Raw genomic sequence first — 17954 nt, 5'->3', positions numbered from 1 at the left:
CTAATGAACGTGATTGGTGTTAGTTCTTTTTCGTTGCATGGCAGAATAGGCATATTTGTGGGGGTATGGAGATGCGTCTGCATGGAAAGTGAAAGGGAGGCGAACATACTGTGTATGGATTGCTCGTGCCCTTGCTACTCAGATTAAAAACAAAAACACCACGCAATCGTGATCTATATCAACTGCACAGATAAAACTAACGCAAAACTCACCTTGTATTGAACTAAGTACGCGCGCGGAGTTCCCATTCCTCTGTCCAATCTCGGGTCCCATTCATGAAATCGAACTTCGGCTTCTTGGTCGGTTATACCGGTCACCACAGGCCCATTATTAAGGAGGAGGTAACCTTAAAAATGTTTGTTGATTTAGGATTCTATAAAAGTAGGCATTTTCTATTTTGCAATATACAATTCGTTTTCAAAAATACTTAAGTGCCAGAATGAGCAGGCAAATTCTACTGTATGATTCAAAAGAAAAAAATAATGAGCGTTTTTTGTAGTGCTAAATCTTTTTTCTGAACAAAGGCGTTTTGTCCGGGCGCATCAGCTTCTGCGCTTATCTGTACAGTTGGTTCTTAAATCTCCGCTTTCATGGTTTGCATATTGGTACAAAATTTTCACATCCTTGAAAACATTCATTTTATTCAACTTCACTCTTTCCCCTAGAAAATGATAAGCCCAGGCTCCTTCTCAAGAATGGCTGTCAACTGTGCGAGTTGGTACATATTCGGACGGGAAGCAGCCTGAACTTAGACGAACACCAAAGACAAGAAATACACGAGATGCCAGTCGTACTTTCCTGTTTCTTTGTGTTCGTTTATATACAAGCTGCTTCCCATCCGATCACCTGCTTCAGAGTACGCCACGTAACGCAAAATACGTTTGGACTCACAAATACTTGAAATAATACATTCTCTGAATACTAATACACACAGATACTAAGTGTACCCCTGTCAGACGTGCCTATTTAAGTACACTTACACTGAGTGCACTCGGGCTCCACGAATGACACTTTGGCTGCGCGCTATTAATTGCCCTTGGCCGTGATGTCACTGACCACAGCCGGCGTAAATATTACGCAAAATTACTTGAAATTCCCCTCTTGATCACGAGAGAAACAATGTAAACATTTCGTTGGGGTTGCATTATTTAAAAACGCAATCAGCACCTCGCACAAGTCCACAAAAAACGGAGTCGGGACGCTGACTGAACACCGGCGCTGATATCTTCACTGTTATAGACTGCGCAGCGAATAGCAGCATCATTATCGTGTGGTAGAAATTATCTGAAAGCGTGGAATACAACAGAGAAGGCTGAAGGGGGATCACAACTACAGGGCCACAAGAAACCATCTATGAGAACGCCGCAAAGAAGGGCCGCCATGTAGCAAAACCCCACCATGCGGCGCTGGCACGTCGTTGAGAGAGAGGTTATTTTCTCGTTTTTCGTCTCTTTTCGTCTCTGCTTCTCTTTTTGTAAAAATAAAAAAACAATATATCTATAATTAACTTTTAATATTACTTATTACCCTCTAAACGCTCACAGTTTCATGTTTCCAGATTTTTGGACTTCTGCTCACGAGATTACTCACTCGGTGAGCTGGCCCCAGTAAAGTACGGTCCTTGTAACGTGCCATTCGCGTTTGCCGTTTAGCTGTTCCCTAATGACATTTTAGCCGAGTGCACTCACTGGAAGTTCACTCAGTGGAAGTGCACTTAAGTATGCACGTTTGACAGGGGTATAAAAGCGGTTACCTATTCCTCTCGTGGCAAGGTTGAAGAAACCCTAAAATTACGTTTGAACATGACTGTTTTTCCCCATAAAAAATTAGAAGTTTCGGACGTCAAAGTTTTCTCAGCAGATTTGTATGTATTTTTAACAAGCGAAGTGCATTTGGGAATGCCGCTTCTCGTCGTTTGTGTGACGTCGACAGTGAAGACACGCTGCACAATGTTTGGAAGTCACAATTAGGCGGATGGCGAGTGCGTTTACCTACAAAGTTGTACGCGAACAGTCGACATTCCCCACAAACTAAAAAACCTAAATTGAGAAGACTGAAATGGCAGGCAACAACGTTTCAGATTAGTAGGACACCATCGCGTTAGTTCTCGAGACGGCCGTGATAGGGCTTGATATATTTCTTTTACAGCTTACAAATAATTATTATACAGACACCTAAATGGAAAAATAAAATATTAGGTGAGCTGAACTACATTATTCAGCCTCCAATAAAATTTCGAAAACTTCAGGTGCTCCTTGAAGCCTCGATGTAACCTCAAAAATAGTATTTTGCATCCAAAGTAGCCACCCTACGTGAGGACTGTGTGCATCGATTGCAAAAAAAATGCTGCAAGAAAAAATGTTTCGCGCTCACTAGCCGCTTGCAAATCCTAAGCACGGAAACACCGGGGCTGTGCGCCAAAACCAGCTGATTTGAGATTGAATTGTCTTGCCAAAGAAATTCACACAGAAAACACAGAAGAGGGTTATGTTAAAAAGCGATAACCTTGTTTACGGCAGCGCTGAATTATCCCTGAATGCCCATGAATCACGAATAACCAACAGGCTTCTGCGGATACCCATAAAATACCCCCAATGCCCCCAAGATATTCTTCTTAAGGTTTCGATTATGTCTGATGATACCAACGATTCACTCATTCGTGCAAAGAAATTGCTAGTAATCCGGCGCACAGAATGCAAGAAGTGCTAAGGCGTTGTGCTGCTGACCACGAGGTCACGGGTTCGATTCCCGGCCGCGGCGGCCGCTTTTCTGATGGAGGCGAAAAGCAAAAAATCCCGTGTTTTCGAGATTTCGGCGCACGTTAAAGATCCCCAGGTGGTCAAAATTAATCCTGAGCCCTACACTACGGCGCGCCTTATCGCCTGCGTTACGTCGGCGCGTTAAACCCTACAATCAATCAATCAATCGCCCCGTCACTCCTTCTCGTAGCTCAACCTCGTGCCCTCGCTCTCTGCTCCCACTCAGTCTCCCACGAAAACCATTCAAAACCCCACACGCTTTCCCCTGTCTTTTGGCGACGCCGTTCGATTCCATGAAGAAAACTGCTATTGGTAGCCAAAGAAAGCTTTCGTCCAGAAGATTGGCGTGCGTATGCATCTACGTTTACCCCTGCGCATGCATCGCAGGTCCATTCGAGACGCTTTGCCATGATAGTGCCACTGATATTAGTGAAATGAAAAATTCAGTGTACCTTGAACATTGATTTCAAAATCCCTTCTCCCGCACTTACGCGTCACGTTAGTGCAGAGCGGCATAAAAAAGACTTTTCCTTGCCACAAACAACGTAATTCTTTCGGTTCTTGAGCTTGGGCGCAGCCAGGCTAACCCCGCCTGATCCCACACAACAACAACCACAACCACATAAACTCCCCGTGGCGTTTCCAACCCAACGTACCCATATTTTACCCAACGCCGCAAATACCTTAGAATAGCTTGCATTTATGTGGTGCCTTTATCTGCTAGCCGGGCTCTTCTCAATGAAAATGAGCAGCAAAGTTTCTGCGCTAATTGAGTAGAAACATATTTCTCGACAACCGATTCATTTGTCGACATAGCTCACTGAGCTGGAAAGAGCAAATACGCCTTACTTGCATCGCAGAAAGGCGCGTTCCTCCACCCGCGCAGACACTGGCCACCGTCACGGCGACATGTGCCAGTGAAGACGTCGCAATGGGGCTCCGTCTTGCAATTGCATACGCGACTTTGCTTGCAGTCAGCGCCGTAACGATGCGGCGGACACGCTGCAACAACGGGCACGTAAGAAGGAGTAGTTCTTAAAGTTCATGTTGATGGAACAAAGCGAACCTAATTGGCCGGACAAAAAGAAAGCAACTAAACTATCGCTGATTTCTTTCTTTTATTTATTTATGACTTCCCAGTCTTAAATAACTGCATGAAAACCGCGAAAACCTAACAAGAATTCCTGTTGTACGACAAAAACTTTGTTGTGATGACAGAAGTCCTGTTGTTACGACAGAGCCTTCTGTTACGACACACATTTCTGTCGTAACGACAAAGTCAATTTTCTCAACGACAAACATTCCTGTAGTCACAACAGAACTGCCATTTACGCTATTCTTACAATGGGAAATAGCATTCAAATCATGTGCAAGTACTGACAGAAGATCAGAATCACGACAAGACGGGAATTCGGCACGACGGAACATCAAAATCACGACACGAAAAGAATAGGACAAGACGAAAGCACGACACGCAAAAATACGACAGACTACAAAATTCTTGTCATCTTTTTCGACTGGGAATTGCTGCAGACCCCACAAGAGGTTCAAGCAGGAAGGGCGTAACCACTGCATCATACAAAACAGACAACGTGGTGCGAAACAGCAACTGAAACAAGTAAACGCGCATTGCCTCAATTTTCCACATGATCTATTGCATCTATGCAGATTATATCACTTATAAACAGGTTAGTGGCACTACATAAGGTTACAGAGTATCGGCACTCTTTTCTCCTATTGTTCCGTGCCGCCACAATGATCGCTGTTCAGTTCGAATCACGTGACATTTCTTTACACTGCGACAGTTCATGGGCGCCACCATTTTTGTGCATTCCCAATCGGTAAACTGTGGTAGACTTAGCTTGTCCTCTCTGCCCTGCGGCTGCGCGTGACTGACGTCGTCCCGAACGCGAATCAAAGATAACGAGTATAGCAGCATTTCAGTAGAAGAAGTGTGTCCGAAGATGCCGTTTTGCTGCATCTTCGAGTGTTAACAAATGACCGGGTATAAGTTAGCTGCGAGGCCGTAGAAGAGGCAATCTTCCAACACTGATAAACACCAAAATGGCCGCCATTGCTGACTTGCACGTCTCAGTGGCGGTACTCTTATACCTTATCTAGTGACGCTAAAGCAGGACATTCCAGTCACGTATGGTGCTCGGAAAGAGAGCAAAATTAAACACATTTGCCCTAGCGTTGTAGGGGGTTTGTGATGCTCTGTGTCGATACCTAGAACAGTCATGAACAAATTACATGCGAACACGAAAATATGAACCATAACACGCAAGCTTGAAGAATACTCTTCGTAGAGAACCAATAATTGCGCGCTTTTGGTATATTTGAAAATCCGCATTCACAAATTGTCACTGTAATTAAGTCACGCGTAAATTCGACTTGCGTGCAAAGAAACCGCGATATTTGTGTGTAGTGGTTCATATTTTCGTGATCGCGTTTCACTAATTCATTACTGTACGTGGGATCGTCAAAGGTTAAAAAACTGATCGACGTTATTTCCAAGCTCGTTGCTTTTAAGTTGATAAAAAAAATTTCACTACATCCATTTTACATCGTTCTTTCAATGTCTGTATATGCTATGCCCTTTCATGAGATGTGTTGTGTTCTGTGCGCCCCATCAAATTCGCGGTGTTCCATAATTAGGAATCTATACCAACTGACCCAGATCTTGAACCTGGACTTTCTTGATGTTTGGAAAGCATGAAGCGACCTAGCTCTTCGAATAGTCATAGCCTTCGAATGCCACATATCAGCTTTTTTATTTGTGGTGAGCAGTTTGAGCTGTTTACACAGGCATTAAACGTGATCAAAAGTCCCCCCAAGGCAACTATTTTGAGGCAAAGCCACAATAAACCTCATATCGACTGGTTCGAATGCCATTCAAATGGCGTCTACAAATTCAAAGCGATGAGAAATGATACATGAGAGGGAAAAACGTAAAATTGTTACCGAAGTAAAATTCGAACAAACCTTTAATGTGGTGGACGTTACCTTGACGGTTCCGCGGACAGTGATGCAACTTATTGTTTCCCTTTCTGAATGTTAATTCTGGGTTAAGACGCAATTTGTTACGCCAAAATTACTGATGGCCCGTTTTTTTACGGATGAGGTTTTACTTTATCTCCAAGGCTGGGTTTTCGCTGGCAGTAGATGTGCTCACTGAATGTTGAGGACACAAATGCTGCGGACTCTGGGTTCTGACAACACTGACGACAGCTAACAAGAAACAAGATACCATAGTGAGCTGCTCTACACGCCCTATGGAGGTACGCCCAACAGAGTATCACATGCTGTTGGAGTGTCCTTGCTACCAAGATCAACGTGACCGATACTTGCAGCTTCATACTAGCACCCTCAAAAACTGGCTACCCCTGACAACAACACCCGTTCGCGCGACACACTGCTCTCCCTATGGGCGTTTGCAAAGCAGGCGGGCATTAATCACCGGATGTGATGGTGCACATGTGTGTTCAGGTGCACGTATGTCTATATTCCTGTCTGTGTATATACATTTTTTAGGGGCGGAGTACCTTAGTCTCGATTAATTAATATTAATCTCGATTATTAATATCTCGATAATTTGGTGCGGAGCACCTACGGACCGCACAATGTCCGTCCGCGTCCGTGGGCATAGCATTTACAATCGCAAAAAATCACACAGGCACCGGCAGGATTCGAGCCTGTGTCTGTTAGACCCAACCGAGTTGGTGTCAGTCGTCTTACCCATTGGGCTACGACCATGAGTTAGTACCCGAGATTCAAACGGCTTACTCCCTTGCCTGTAACGGAGCGGAGTACCTTAGGACCTCCCAGGGTCCGTCCGCATCCATCCGTGCGCACACCACCATCAAGCGAAAATCAAGCAAAATCTGATTTGAGCCGTGAGTTGCAGTTTCATTTAGGGAATAATCAATATGCAACTCACGGCTCAAATCGAATGACGGTCGGGGCGCAAAGCGGATGTCACTCGGGGCGCAACTTGGATTTCATTTCGAGACCCCGTACTCCGCAGCCTCGCCATCATCCACGGAGTAGAGATGCTTCCATTTTTCTTTACTTTCTTAACCCCGTTTTCCCCCATTAGGCCATAAAGCCCTCATATAGCCAATGCAACTTTTCATTCATCCATTTCATCTATTTTCATCAGTGTCCCTAGAAACCATTAGCGTACAGCTCTTGATAACACGTAACCTTGTAACAGCCCGGAGGGACTCACAATATTGGAAATAAATAAATAAATAAATAAATAAATATTAGAAAGACAAATTTAAAATGTAGCGGAAGCCCAAACATGACTAAAAGATTACATTTAAGTATTATTACTTTGAATAAATACCATAAATCTGCCCAAGATTAGATTTGCACGAATGAATGTTTTAAAAACATTCTCACGCTCCCTAAACGATCCTCTTCTCTTAAAAAAAAATCTTTCGCAGGTCTTCCCAACTCACTTTCATTGCAAAATGGACCGTAAAAGCCGGTTCCGCAGGAACAGCCGTACGGGTCTGGCAGGCACATCAGAATTCCCACACAAGACGTCACGTTCTTGTCCGCGTTGGTGGTAGAGCACCGGTAGGTGCAATCTTTCCCAAAGTGGTCGTCACCACACGCTGAAACAATAGAGCATGTAATCTATCTTACACTTGGATTAGTTCGAGTCACCGTATGCGCGGGATAAAGGTGTTGGTGATGGCTATAACTTTCGAAGAATGCCATAGCAAATGTCTTCTGTTGATGTGCGGTTAAACTTCGTGGGCATGCTCGTTACCGCTTGACCTTCCCTCAGGACAGCACCCTCCGGAGCTGGTTCCGCTCGCTATACTAGGGTACAAGTTAAGAAAGGCAATGGAAGTTACCGCTGTGCCTTATCACCGCAGCCAGATGTTACCCCGCGCGGTGCAAGTAGTGGCATGAGCCGTTTTCATGATTTTTGGATTTCATATGCTTATAAACTACTGCAGCGACGACAAACAAAGTACGTGAGGAAAAGCAGACGATATCACGCATTCATAGCAATCTTTTTTCAAAACGCGAGCGCCCGTTGACAACCGGTTCCGTCGCTTAGGCGGAGTGATACCGTACGTGAGTTATTGCCACCCTTAAAGGGACCCAGAAAAGCTTTGTGAAGGTGGCAATCAAATCCATTAAGGTGGTAGAACACATAACGGGGGATTTTTGAGCCAAGTGTGAGCCCCATACGTAGTACGGATAATTTGTAAACAATTTTTGAAGATCGCCTTTCTCAGCCGATGAGCGCGACGCCGCAGCGAGCCGACCGCGGCTGACACAGCCCCGACCGTGGCTGACGCAACGCCGGTCGCGGCTGGCGCAACGGCGAGGCGCCCCCCTGATTCGGTTGATCGTCAGCCGCCGGCAACGTCACTGCCCTTGGCTTCCGGCTGCTCTTCCTCCTTCCTGCGCGATCCCGAGTCAAAGGCGGGTCCGCAGCTATTGACGCGTGCCTAGGCGCAGGAATGTAGCTAGCAGTGAACGGAAGCCGAGCGTCGCGATGTCACATGGCTATCCCCAGTGTTCCCAGCTACTTTGAAAGAAGTAGAGAGGGAGGAGGAATCCATTGGCAAGGGGGGAGAGGTGCACTTAATTGCTTCTCGCGCAGCTAATACTGAATGTAGATCAATAATTCCAACGGCATTGCATCGCTATATTGGTACTACGCGACAATACAGGCCCTTTGTAACTTTTACAAAAGGCTTTTCTGGGTCCCTTTAACTTACTCCTTAGTATAGCCATCGTTGCTTCCCGGCGCGCGCAGCGTCTCAGAACCCTCCTCTTGTACTGATGTTTCCCTTTTCTGGTGCATGATCCCCAGCTCGCGCAAGTTCAGCTTCTTTTTGGACAACCTGTCTTATGAACCTCACGACAAACGCGCTTAAAACAACGATTTAAGGATTTCACCTTAAAAATCCCCAACTTTTTAGTACGTTCCCGTGAAAACTACTGCGCAAAGCGAGAGTAATGTGCTGATGACTTTCTAGAATATGCGAACTATCATTTATAATAATCAGCATCGTTCGACGTTGTCTTCAGCAGCGGTGAAATTGTTAATGCCCCTGTCTTATTATAAATTGCGACTGCGATGCAGATGTCGAATAAATGCTTTGTTTATGCGTGCTGTTCACGTTGCTGTCTCTGGTTGATTGCTGGTACCTCGACTAACGGTCTTTGTAAACGGTTTAAGACGCAAGCATTGACTTTGGCCCGCTTGCGGTTAGGCCACTTCGACAACGATTTTCAATGATTGCTCAGTAGCCTGGATGCAACTGTGAGGAAGTGCTTACCAATGTGGTTAGCAATTGCAACAATGTGGTCGATGTCGACGCCTACGTCAGGTTATTAGGGATATAATTCCCCAAGTATTTATATGCTAAGACTGCTTCAAATGGTACGACAGGTATGGGGTATACAGGAGACAGCTTGTAGTGTGAGTATTTGCATTACCTTATGGTCTGTAATATTAGTTTCCAGCAGCTAGCTACCACTCAAAGTAGACGTGTATTGTCTAGCTTGGTCGGGAGAGTGTTTACAAAATCATAATTTTTATTTTCACTGAGTACAACAAAATCATCAGCAAACCGGTGAGCAGATAAGATGGAATCAGTATTTAAATTGTTTTGTATATTATCATAATGAAGGCCCTAAACTTAAAACCCGAAAAAAACATTCGACGCAACAGCTGCCAAGGGGGAGTTGATATTTTTTAGCTGACAGAAAATCATGTGGGTTGGTCAAAAGCAGTTACCGTCAAATTTAAGGCAGAAAAGACTTAGCATTATCTGCGGGTTATATGCTTTGTGAAGTGCCTCTAATAAAAAAAGTAAATGCAGTCTACGAATGAGCCCTCGACAATACTTTTTGGCGTGAATGATAAGAGCGTGGTTTTCCATTAAGCATAATGATTGAAGCCTTAATACGCGGGAAAAAAATCGCCCGATACAATAAAACAATGGTTAGTTTATGGAATGCGTTTTCAGGATCGGGAAGTCGTGTTTTACCTGATTTAGATATTGCTACAACTTTTCCGGTATTCCACCCAATAGGCGACTATTACTCCCCTAGCTGACCATCGCTTACTTAACATAGCAGCAAAATATAAGGGTAATGCCATGTGATTCTTTTAAAAACGTGGCATGTACATCGTCAGTGCCGTCAGCGAAATATGCGTTTCAAATAATATATAATGTGCGCAAGGCCAGCTGGTTCAATGTTCCTGTGTTTTAAGCCTAAATGTTATATATTGAACTGTTTTTGTTGTCTCATATCCGAGTTAATTGTTCCGAGAGAAGTGTACATTTTAACGCTAGCGTGCTAGCTTCGCCGTGAGCAAGGACTCGTGTACTCTGTGAAGCATCATGAGTAAAAGATTGACATGCCAGCAGGCAAGAGGAATGCGCGCCTCAGTTGCTGGGCAACGCCTGGGCATGCGCAGAGTGGCTCGCGTGCTGAACAGAAGAATGCCGAGCGAGCAAGAAAGAGGAGAGTGCGTCTTTTTTGCTGGCAGAGACGTTCCTGGCACTGTGCTGCGCCGACATGTTGGACTGTCTCTGCTCGCGGCTGCATGCCTACTCAATGTGTGTGCGTGTGTATGTGGGGGAGGGGGGTTGTAAACGTCAATGAAGCAGGGTCATCAGTTGATCTTGCGTTGTAGCGTCAGGCAAACAATGCGGAATAGCAACGACCACGGCCGCCTCGTTTGGCTTCCTTTTCTCGCTTATCTGCATCAAAATTTTGGAACTGAATACCTTAACCCGGAACAAATTTCGTGCTGTGCGAGTGTCATTACTAATTTTCATATTCAGAACAACCTTTAACAGAGGCAATAAAGATTAAAAACAACAATCGATCACGGGGCAGCACCTGCCCTAGCGCTATACCCGAATTCACTAAGTGAAACCGCGCCAAAATCTTGTTCCATAGTTGTGCCACTTTGTTTATGGGTAATCGCAAAACCAGACAAGTCTGTTCCTATTGTTATTTCCATTGGAGCTGCCTACTCACCTTCTTCACAAAGCTGTCCCTTAAAACCCGGAGGACACAAGCATTTTCCACTTCCGACGTGGCAGAGGCCGCCGTTCTTGCAGTCGGGGCAACGGTTACGGCAGTACTTTCCCCATAGGCCACGTTTACAGGCTGGAAAAGAACACAGAGTAAGTGCTGTTCTTTCATTTGGCAGTGAAAGCAGCTGATTGTACACGTGTGTTTTATCGTGTAACATTTTGATCGGTCCGCGTAGAAAAATATAGTACTAGGTACCTTTATTGCACTATCACAGTATTTATGGCAGCGGAAACTGCGATCGGCAGCAACACTGTGATACGAGCGACGTTAATCAGTTGGCACTAGTGTCTCCGAGAAGGGACACAGGCACTACATTGTGCGCCTGATCAGTATTCGACTAGGCCTCGCACCAAGTGCAGCTAAATGTAGAGACGAAAGCGTTGTTATCTTTAATTTATCTTACTTATCTTTCGAGGTACTTTTCATTTTTGTTATTTCGGACACGCTGCACGCAATTAAAGTATGACTTGAACGTCTTGAAGGGCGTCAACTTATATTTTTAGGTGAGTGCTAAATTTTTCCTATGTGCAACATCTGACACGTCTCTATGCGTTCATGTTCTAAGCATTCGCAAAGCTAAGAGAGGCAACGCAAGAGCTAATTATTATTCAATGGGACAGTCTTATTTCATTCTGAGTAAAATAAAAAAAAATCACAACTACAAAGAAAGAAAGATGCATTTATTCACAGACACCTATTTGTGTTGTCGTTGTACTTGATTGCTAGAGCGGATCTCAGCTTTGAAATTTCGTGTCAGTACTCCTTTAAGCGGGTGCATTAGCCCTTCTCACGCCCGATTCCTGGCCAATCCCCCACGTGGGTATGTGCCATGTCAGCGGCCAGGCAGCGCGCGCCCATCTCCCCCCGTTGCCAAGGAAGACGAGGAGATTCCTGGCCAATCCCCCACGTGGGTATGTGCCATCTCCCCCCGTTGCCAAGGAACACGAGGAGCGCGCGCACCCGCAGCTGTTGCTATGCGGACGGCGGCGGAATGAGGACGGCGGCGGACGCTTCAGGCTCGCTTAAGAAGTGCATTCGCACTTAAAAAAAAACGTTTACCGCAGCCACCAACCCTTTCAAAAAAATTGCACTGACCACGGCTTGATCTCTGAGTGAACGGAGCCATGCATCTACCGCATTCGGCGGTTGACGGGCGGTACTCCATTACTTCTACCACGGGCTTTTTCCTTCCGCTTAAGCAAACCGCGAGGATATCGATTCCTTTTTTCTTTTCTTTTGTTGAAAGTATCGGTGTAAAATACCAGGGCGAGCAACTTTCCAATTAACCGCTCATTTCCCAGCATGCAGCGCGACCTAGCAACGGTACCGCATGTGCCAACGACGCTGCTGTAAAACAGTGGCATGGGTCTGCAACTCTGCCATGCTAAATATCAGTACCTTCGAATTCGCCTTTTACTTCCCAGCATGCAGCGCGACCTAGCAACGGCAGTGTCGGTGACAACGGTGCAGCGCACACCAATTCTTTGCATATCAATAGACATGGGGCAGTATATAGCTTCTCTATCTATTATTTATTTTTATCTTAACTTTTGATCCTTTAAGACTCATGCTTTCATGCTTTGTATGCATGTATTCATGCTTTGCATACCGCATAGTCTGCAACTTGTTATTGGCGTGTTTTTCTTCATGTACTGTGAGACATTTTCTCATTCTACAAGCTTTCTTCGCACGAAGCCGAGATTTTTTTTTTGTATGTTTGTGTCAGCATGTCTATGTGTGAACATGTATTCACCCTCGGTTGTCCTCTCGCGCTTTCATGTCATACCTTGTGCTTTGATCATTCATGTAAACTCTAGCCCTATTTATTGATGTAAATAAACTTATTGTTGGTAGAATAAACCTTGCGTCTGTACCAGAGTCGGATTGACGTCGGTCTCGTAACGCGAAAGACGCAGGTTCGATTCCGGCCGGGCGAAGCGTTTTTATTTTCACCGCCTCTGCTCGGCTCAGCTGAGAAGTGTACCTACTTCATCGGTCACGTGATTGGGTGAGTAATCAATTGGTTAGGATGATGTTGATCGAAAAGTGCACCTCGCTGAAAACTCGATAGATGGCGCCACTCGGTTCCAAAAGGTCAACCTGGTCAACCTCCTTAGCCCAAAAAGCAATGCACAACTGATTCGGCCAATCGAAAAAGTGATAAAAAAAACTAAGCAAGTACCGTACGGTTGGCGCAAGAGCAGGATGAAGCTTATCTATAAAGTTAAAAGATACAGGTATGTCAACTCGTACAGGCGTATTGCAGTTACCGGAGGAAACGGCATACTGGTAGAACTACAACATGGATTCAGACGAGGCAGGCGCTTAGAAGACAACCTATTTGTCCTAACCCAATGCATTCAGGTGTGTATGGCTCAAAGGCGACCATTATGGATAGCATTTCTAGATATAGAGAGAGCCTACGACGATGTTGATAGAAAACTTATATGGGGCCTACTTGAGCTGGAGGTTTAGTCCAGGGCTTTACACAGCTGCTGTAGGAAGAGCGAGGTGCAAATTACCTGGAAGGACCTAAAGTGCACAGAATCGGTAGTTAAAAATGCAGGTTTAAAGCAGGGTTGTCGTTTGGCTTCATTGCTGTTCAATCTGCACGTGGCAAGACTAAAAAACAGCTTGAAGACAGTACAATAGGTTTCAATCTATGTTAGAGCCGCAAAGGACAGGAAGTAGAACAACATATCTCGGGACTGATATATGCAGATGACATAGTACTACTAGCAAATAATGAACAGTATCTGCAACAGCTCACAGATATGCGCGGAGAAGAAGCCACTGAACTGGGGTTACAGTTCAGCACAGCAAAGTCGGAGCTTCTGGTTTTTAATGACGACGCTCGTAACGAATCGGTATTCGTTCAACAAGCAACAATACCGCGCGTACCGAAATACAAATATATGGGCGTAAGGATTAACGAAGGACGGGCTTATCTCAAAATTCATCAGGAGCATTTAAGAATGACATGAGAAAGTAACGCGTCGGCTATGAAGAACAGAGAACTAGGGGGTATAAAGGATATGAAATAGTGAGAGGAATCTGAAAGGGTGTATTGGTACCGTCACTCACTTTTTCAAATGCAGTAGTATGTGTTAAATCAGGTTCAAACAGGGCTATAGAAGTGAAACAGAGGGCAGTAGGTCGATTGGCATCAGGAGCCCACAGTAAAACCACAAACGAGGTAGCGCAGGGAGACATGGGATGAGCCTCCTTTGAAGTGAGAGAAGCACAAGCAAAATATGTTTTGTAGAACGACTTCAAAATATTTATAACTAGAAAGGGCGGCCAGAGTGTTACCGTATCTTTACATGAAAAGCGCGGACACACAGTGGAGGAAAAGAACCAGAAGGCTTAGGACAAAATATATGAAACCTGGAAGCGCACGGGAAACGACCAACGCAATAAAAAAATGAAGTGAAAAATCAGACAAAGAACAGAGAAAAATCGATACACGCAAAGAATTTCTTGGATATCTCGAACATCGGGAAGCGTGAGATTACGAGGGAAAAGATCTGTGATAATACCAAAAGGAGTGCACTGCTTTTTGAAGCCCCGGTGGGCTGCTTTTCGAAAAAATGCTTATCCGCGAGCAGGTACAGGAAGCATCGTTTTGTCATGCGTACTATACCTCAAGGCACAGCACTGAGAGGCGACTTTAACCAGAGCGCACGAATAAATGACCAATTCCTCAACAACATTTCTGATGATCTGCGAATCGTACTTGCAGCTATCACCACACTAAGACAAACTTGCACCGACTCAGCATATTCTTCATTGAATGCGCTGTGAAAGACTTCAAATGCTTCTCAATGTACTTCACTAACCACCCAACAATGGTCCTCTTAATCGACATCAACCCACGCCAATACATCGCATTGTTTCAAATAAAATATAATGTATTAGCAATGATGTCTTAAAATACTTACACCGGACGATTAGCCTGATGACAGCGCGGTTTCTTCCGGGCCTACGGTGTGGCGGTCCCCTTGCAACGTACACGCCGCTCTCCCCACGGCCCGCTCGTGGTATAGTCAAGGATGTCTTGTTGCCAGTAGCCAGCGTTTTCGACACCTCCTTCCGATCGAATGTCACCTTGGCCCACGAGGTCACGTGAGGATAGACGTAGTTGTACCCTGGAGCACCCTGGATCCGGAGTGTCGCTGTTTCGTTGAGATTTGCAGTCACCGTAAAGTTTTCAGGCAGGAACGTAGGCCCGTCTGCGCAAGAAAACCACGAATGGAGCACATGGTTTGGGAAACAGCGTCCTTGAAAAACAACTGTGGTCAACTATCCGATGGTGGTTTGGTCGCGACCCTGATACCCGTGGCTGAAATTGATAAATGCGATGTTCAGGCTGAATTGCGGAGGGGAAGAGTAGCGATGGGATTCAACGTCATAGCGCGACAAAAGAGATGTGAGAGAAATTTCATTCAGACCCTGGACCAGGACGAATTTTTCTTCAACTGCGAAGTTTCTGAGAAAGCTGTACAGCTTTTCTTTGTAGCCGCATGGCTGCACTGAGGTGGACGTCAAGTTTTCTTTCGCAGATACAGCATGTTTGCTGGTAATTTGCTATTCAGCATACTTCCTGGCTAATTAGGTAATAAAATTCAAAGCTAGAGCTTTATTCTACCAGAAAAACGGCCAGGGATCACGGGCCTCATTCTTTTTCGCTTGGGTGTTGTGGTGTTTGTAATATTCTTGACGTTTGGGCTGGATGCTGAATACGTCACTATGAAATTTGACCCTTTTTGACTGCTTCATGGGTGCGTTCCCATTTACCCTTTAGACGGCTTGGTTGGCGCCTTCGCGGGCAGTCCACCATGTTAACCCCTTCCAATTCGAACGAAGCAGTCCACGAAGACTGCTTCGAGGAGACAGCATCGAAATCAGTAGCGATGCAGGCTACCCTCCTGTCTAGTCTGATAATGGACGCCAGCGCCACCTTCTTGCGTATTAATGTTGTAACGAAAGTGCTTGTTCTTTTATTGAAATATTTAGTATAATTTACTAGTGGCGATGATGCTTTTACTTAAGTTTTAAATTATATAATGTTTGTTATAATAACGGTAATATTATTTACGAAACCTGCGGCTTGCGTTAATCAACATGTCTGTCGTCTGCGTTGACCGCTGCGCCGTTCCATTAAACGACTAATTAGACTGCTTCGTAAGCTGTCTACCAAGCTGCCTACGTATTGGAACGCAGCTCTTGACCAAGCTACCCGACAGCGTCGATGTCTATTGTCGTGGCAGGGCTCACCTCGACGGTCGTAATACATGGCCGGAGAGATGACGGTGGAAATTTGTGACCCATTCACGGCGCACTCGTAGAGAGTTGTCCTCGGATGTAGGGACACCCGTCGAGGGACAGTCAGGTTGAAAATAGCTGAAATTGCACGCAGGGTTAGCAAGTTGTAATGTTGGCTTTTGCGACACTACTGTCCCGCGCAAAGTTTGCTACGCTTACATCATTTGTAGGGGTGTGCGAATGTCAATTTTTTAATTTCGAAGCGAATTCGAATAATAAAAACAAAGTTCGAATCGAATCGAATATTTTTCGAATATTTTTCGAATACGAATACTTGTTTTTTGTAAAATTAAAGTTTTCACCATCTAGAGACACAAAAACTGCAACTTTATTGCACAACAAATCACACAAAGTAAAATTAGGAATTACACAATACCATTGCACTCAACAGGTTAAGGTCTGCACTCACTTAAATGTTAACATGGAGAAAGGTTAACTGCTCGACATGTTCGGGGAGCAGTGACAACCTCCTGCTCGTCACGACTCCACCAGATACCGAAAGTAGCCGCTCACTTGAGACACTAGTGGCTGGCATGCCCGAGCCCGTGCACATTGCCGCGTGCTGATACAGTAAAATCTCGATGATACTAATCTCGCGGGACCGCGAAAAATATTCGTATCATCCGAAATTCGTATGAACCAACACAGACCAAAGAATTGGGCGTTGAAAAAAGTTTTAGTTTATTTCTTTTCTTACTTTCGCGTGAAGAAATTCGTGATTTTTTCAGCTTTTTTTAACCCCCATGTCGCAAAGCAGCCCTTTCTGGAGCACGTAAAGCTTCGCGCTCGTCTCCTCACTCGCTGTGCCCAAGCTCGCTACACGCCGCAACAGTCAAGCGTGAACCGCATGGTGCGTTTTTGCACGCGATTCGCTCGCCTCGGCTCTGCGAGCGCTGTATTTTCACGCCCGCATCGACGATTTCGCGCCCGCGGTAGCGCCTACCTCGGTCAGAAAATGACGCACGACGCGCGCGGCAGAATGGAGGAGCCTGACTACTTGCGATGAGATCGAGACAGCTGGCTTGGCTCCGCCGGAGATGGTTAGGCTTAGCACCCCGACAAATATTTTATGGGCGCTTTCACTAGCGGCGCGGATGATGTTTCATAGTACCGTTTTCGCATGCATTATCAGCTCCTTTACCGCACAATTAACTTCGTGTCTCCATTGAGCCGCATTTTAAAGAGCGGTTAGAAGCGGTCGCTCGAGCGCCCGCGCCACTTCGCGGCTGGAGCCGACGCCGCCGGCCGCGCCGCGCGTTGGGCGTGCGCAGAGCGTTTTCGCGAGCACAAAACAACAGCCCGGCCGTTTCTGGAGAAAGAGTGACAAACAGGGGAGCGAGAGCCGTCACTTGCTCGTTCGGCAGTCGGGTGCCTCGCCGGCTCGTTCGTATCTTCCGCCGGGCCGCGCAGGTCCGTTCGTAACAGCCGAAATTTTTCCCATCTCAGAAATTCGTATCATCCCGAAATTCGCACCCCCAGGATCGTATCATCGAGAGTCCACTGTAACTACGAATAAACACCGATACAGTCTGCGAAAGCACGTACCGTTCGCCGGGTATATGCTTCGCGACTTTGCTGCTGAGACACGCTCTGAATTTCTTTTTTTAGTTTTGGGTGGTTCGAATATTTCGAACAATAAAAGTGTCGTTCGAATCGAATCGAATACCAAAAAATTCGAATCGAATATTCGAAGTTTCGAATATTCGCACACCCCATTTGCTCTTCTAGAATTACGGCCCCTCATCATTCAGGCTTGGGTTGCCTAATGCTGGTCGCAAC

The 17954-nt window shown here is 45.5% G+C and overlaps 1 protein-coding gene across 1 annotated transcript in view; it reads right to left on the bottom strand.

Moving 5' to 3' along the window:
• Window positions 1-17954, bottom strand: part of LOC144160566 (phosphatidylinositol phosphatase PTPRQ-like) — a gene marked incomplete at its 3' end in the record, with an annotated part of 114214 nt that overhangs the window by 87905 nt on the left and 8355 nt on the right. The window contains 6 exon segments of the mRNA XM_077691827.1: window positions 213-346; window positions 3609-3761; window positions 7226-7384; window positions 10791-10922; window positions 14792-15082; window positions 16128-16253. Coding sequence (XP_077547953.1) covers window positions 213-346; window positions 3609-3761; window positions 7226-7384; window positions 10791-10922; window positions 14792-15082; window positions 16128-16253 — 995 coding nt within the window.

The sequence above is a fragment of the Haemaphysalis longicornis genome, unplaced genomic scaffold (assembly GCF_048455015.1).
Source record: "Haemaphysalis longicornis isolate Haplotype H1 unplaced genomic scaffold, Haemaphysalis longicornis Haplotype H1 scaffold_106, whole genome shotgun sequence".
NCBI classification, from domain to species: domain Eukaryota; kingdom Metazoa; phylum Arthropoda; class Arachnida; order Ixodida; family Ixodidae; genus Haemaphysalis; species Haemaphysalis longicornis.
Note: the sequence above shows the minus strand (reverse complement) of the source record. Positions and strands in the feature narration are given on the sequence as shown.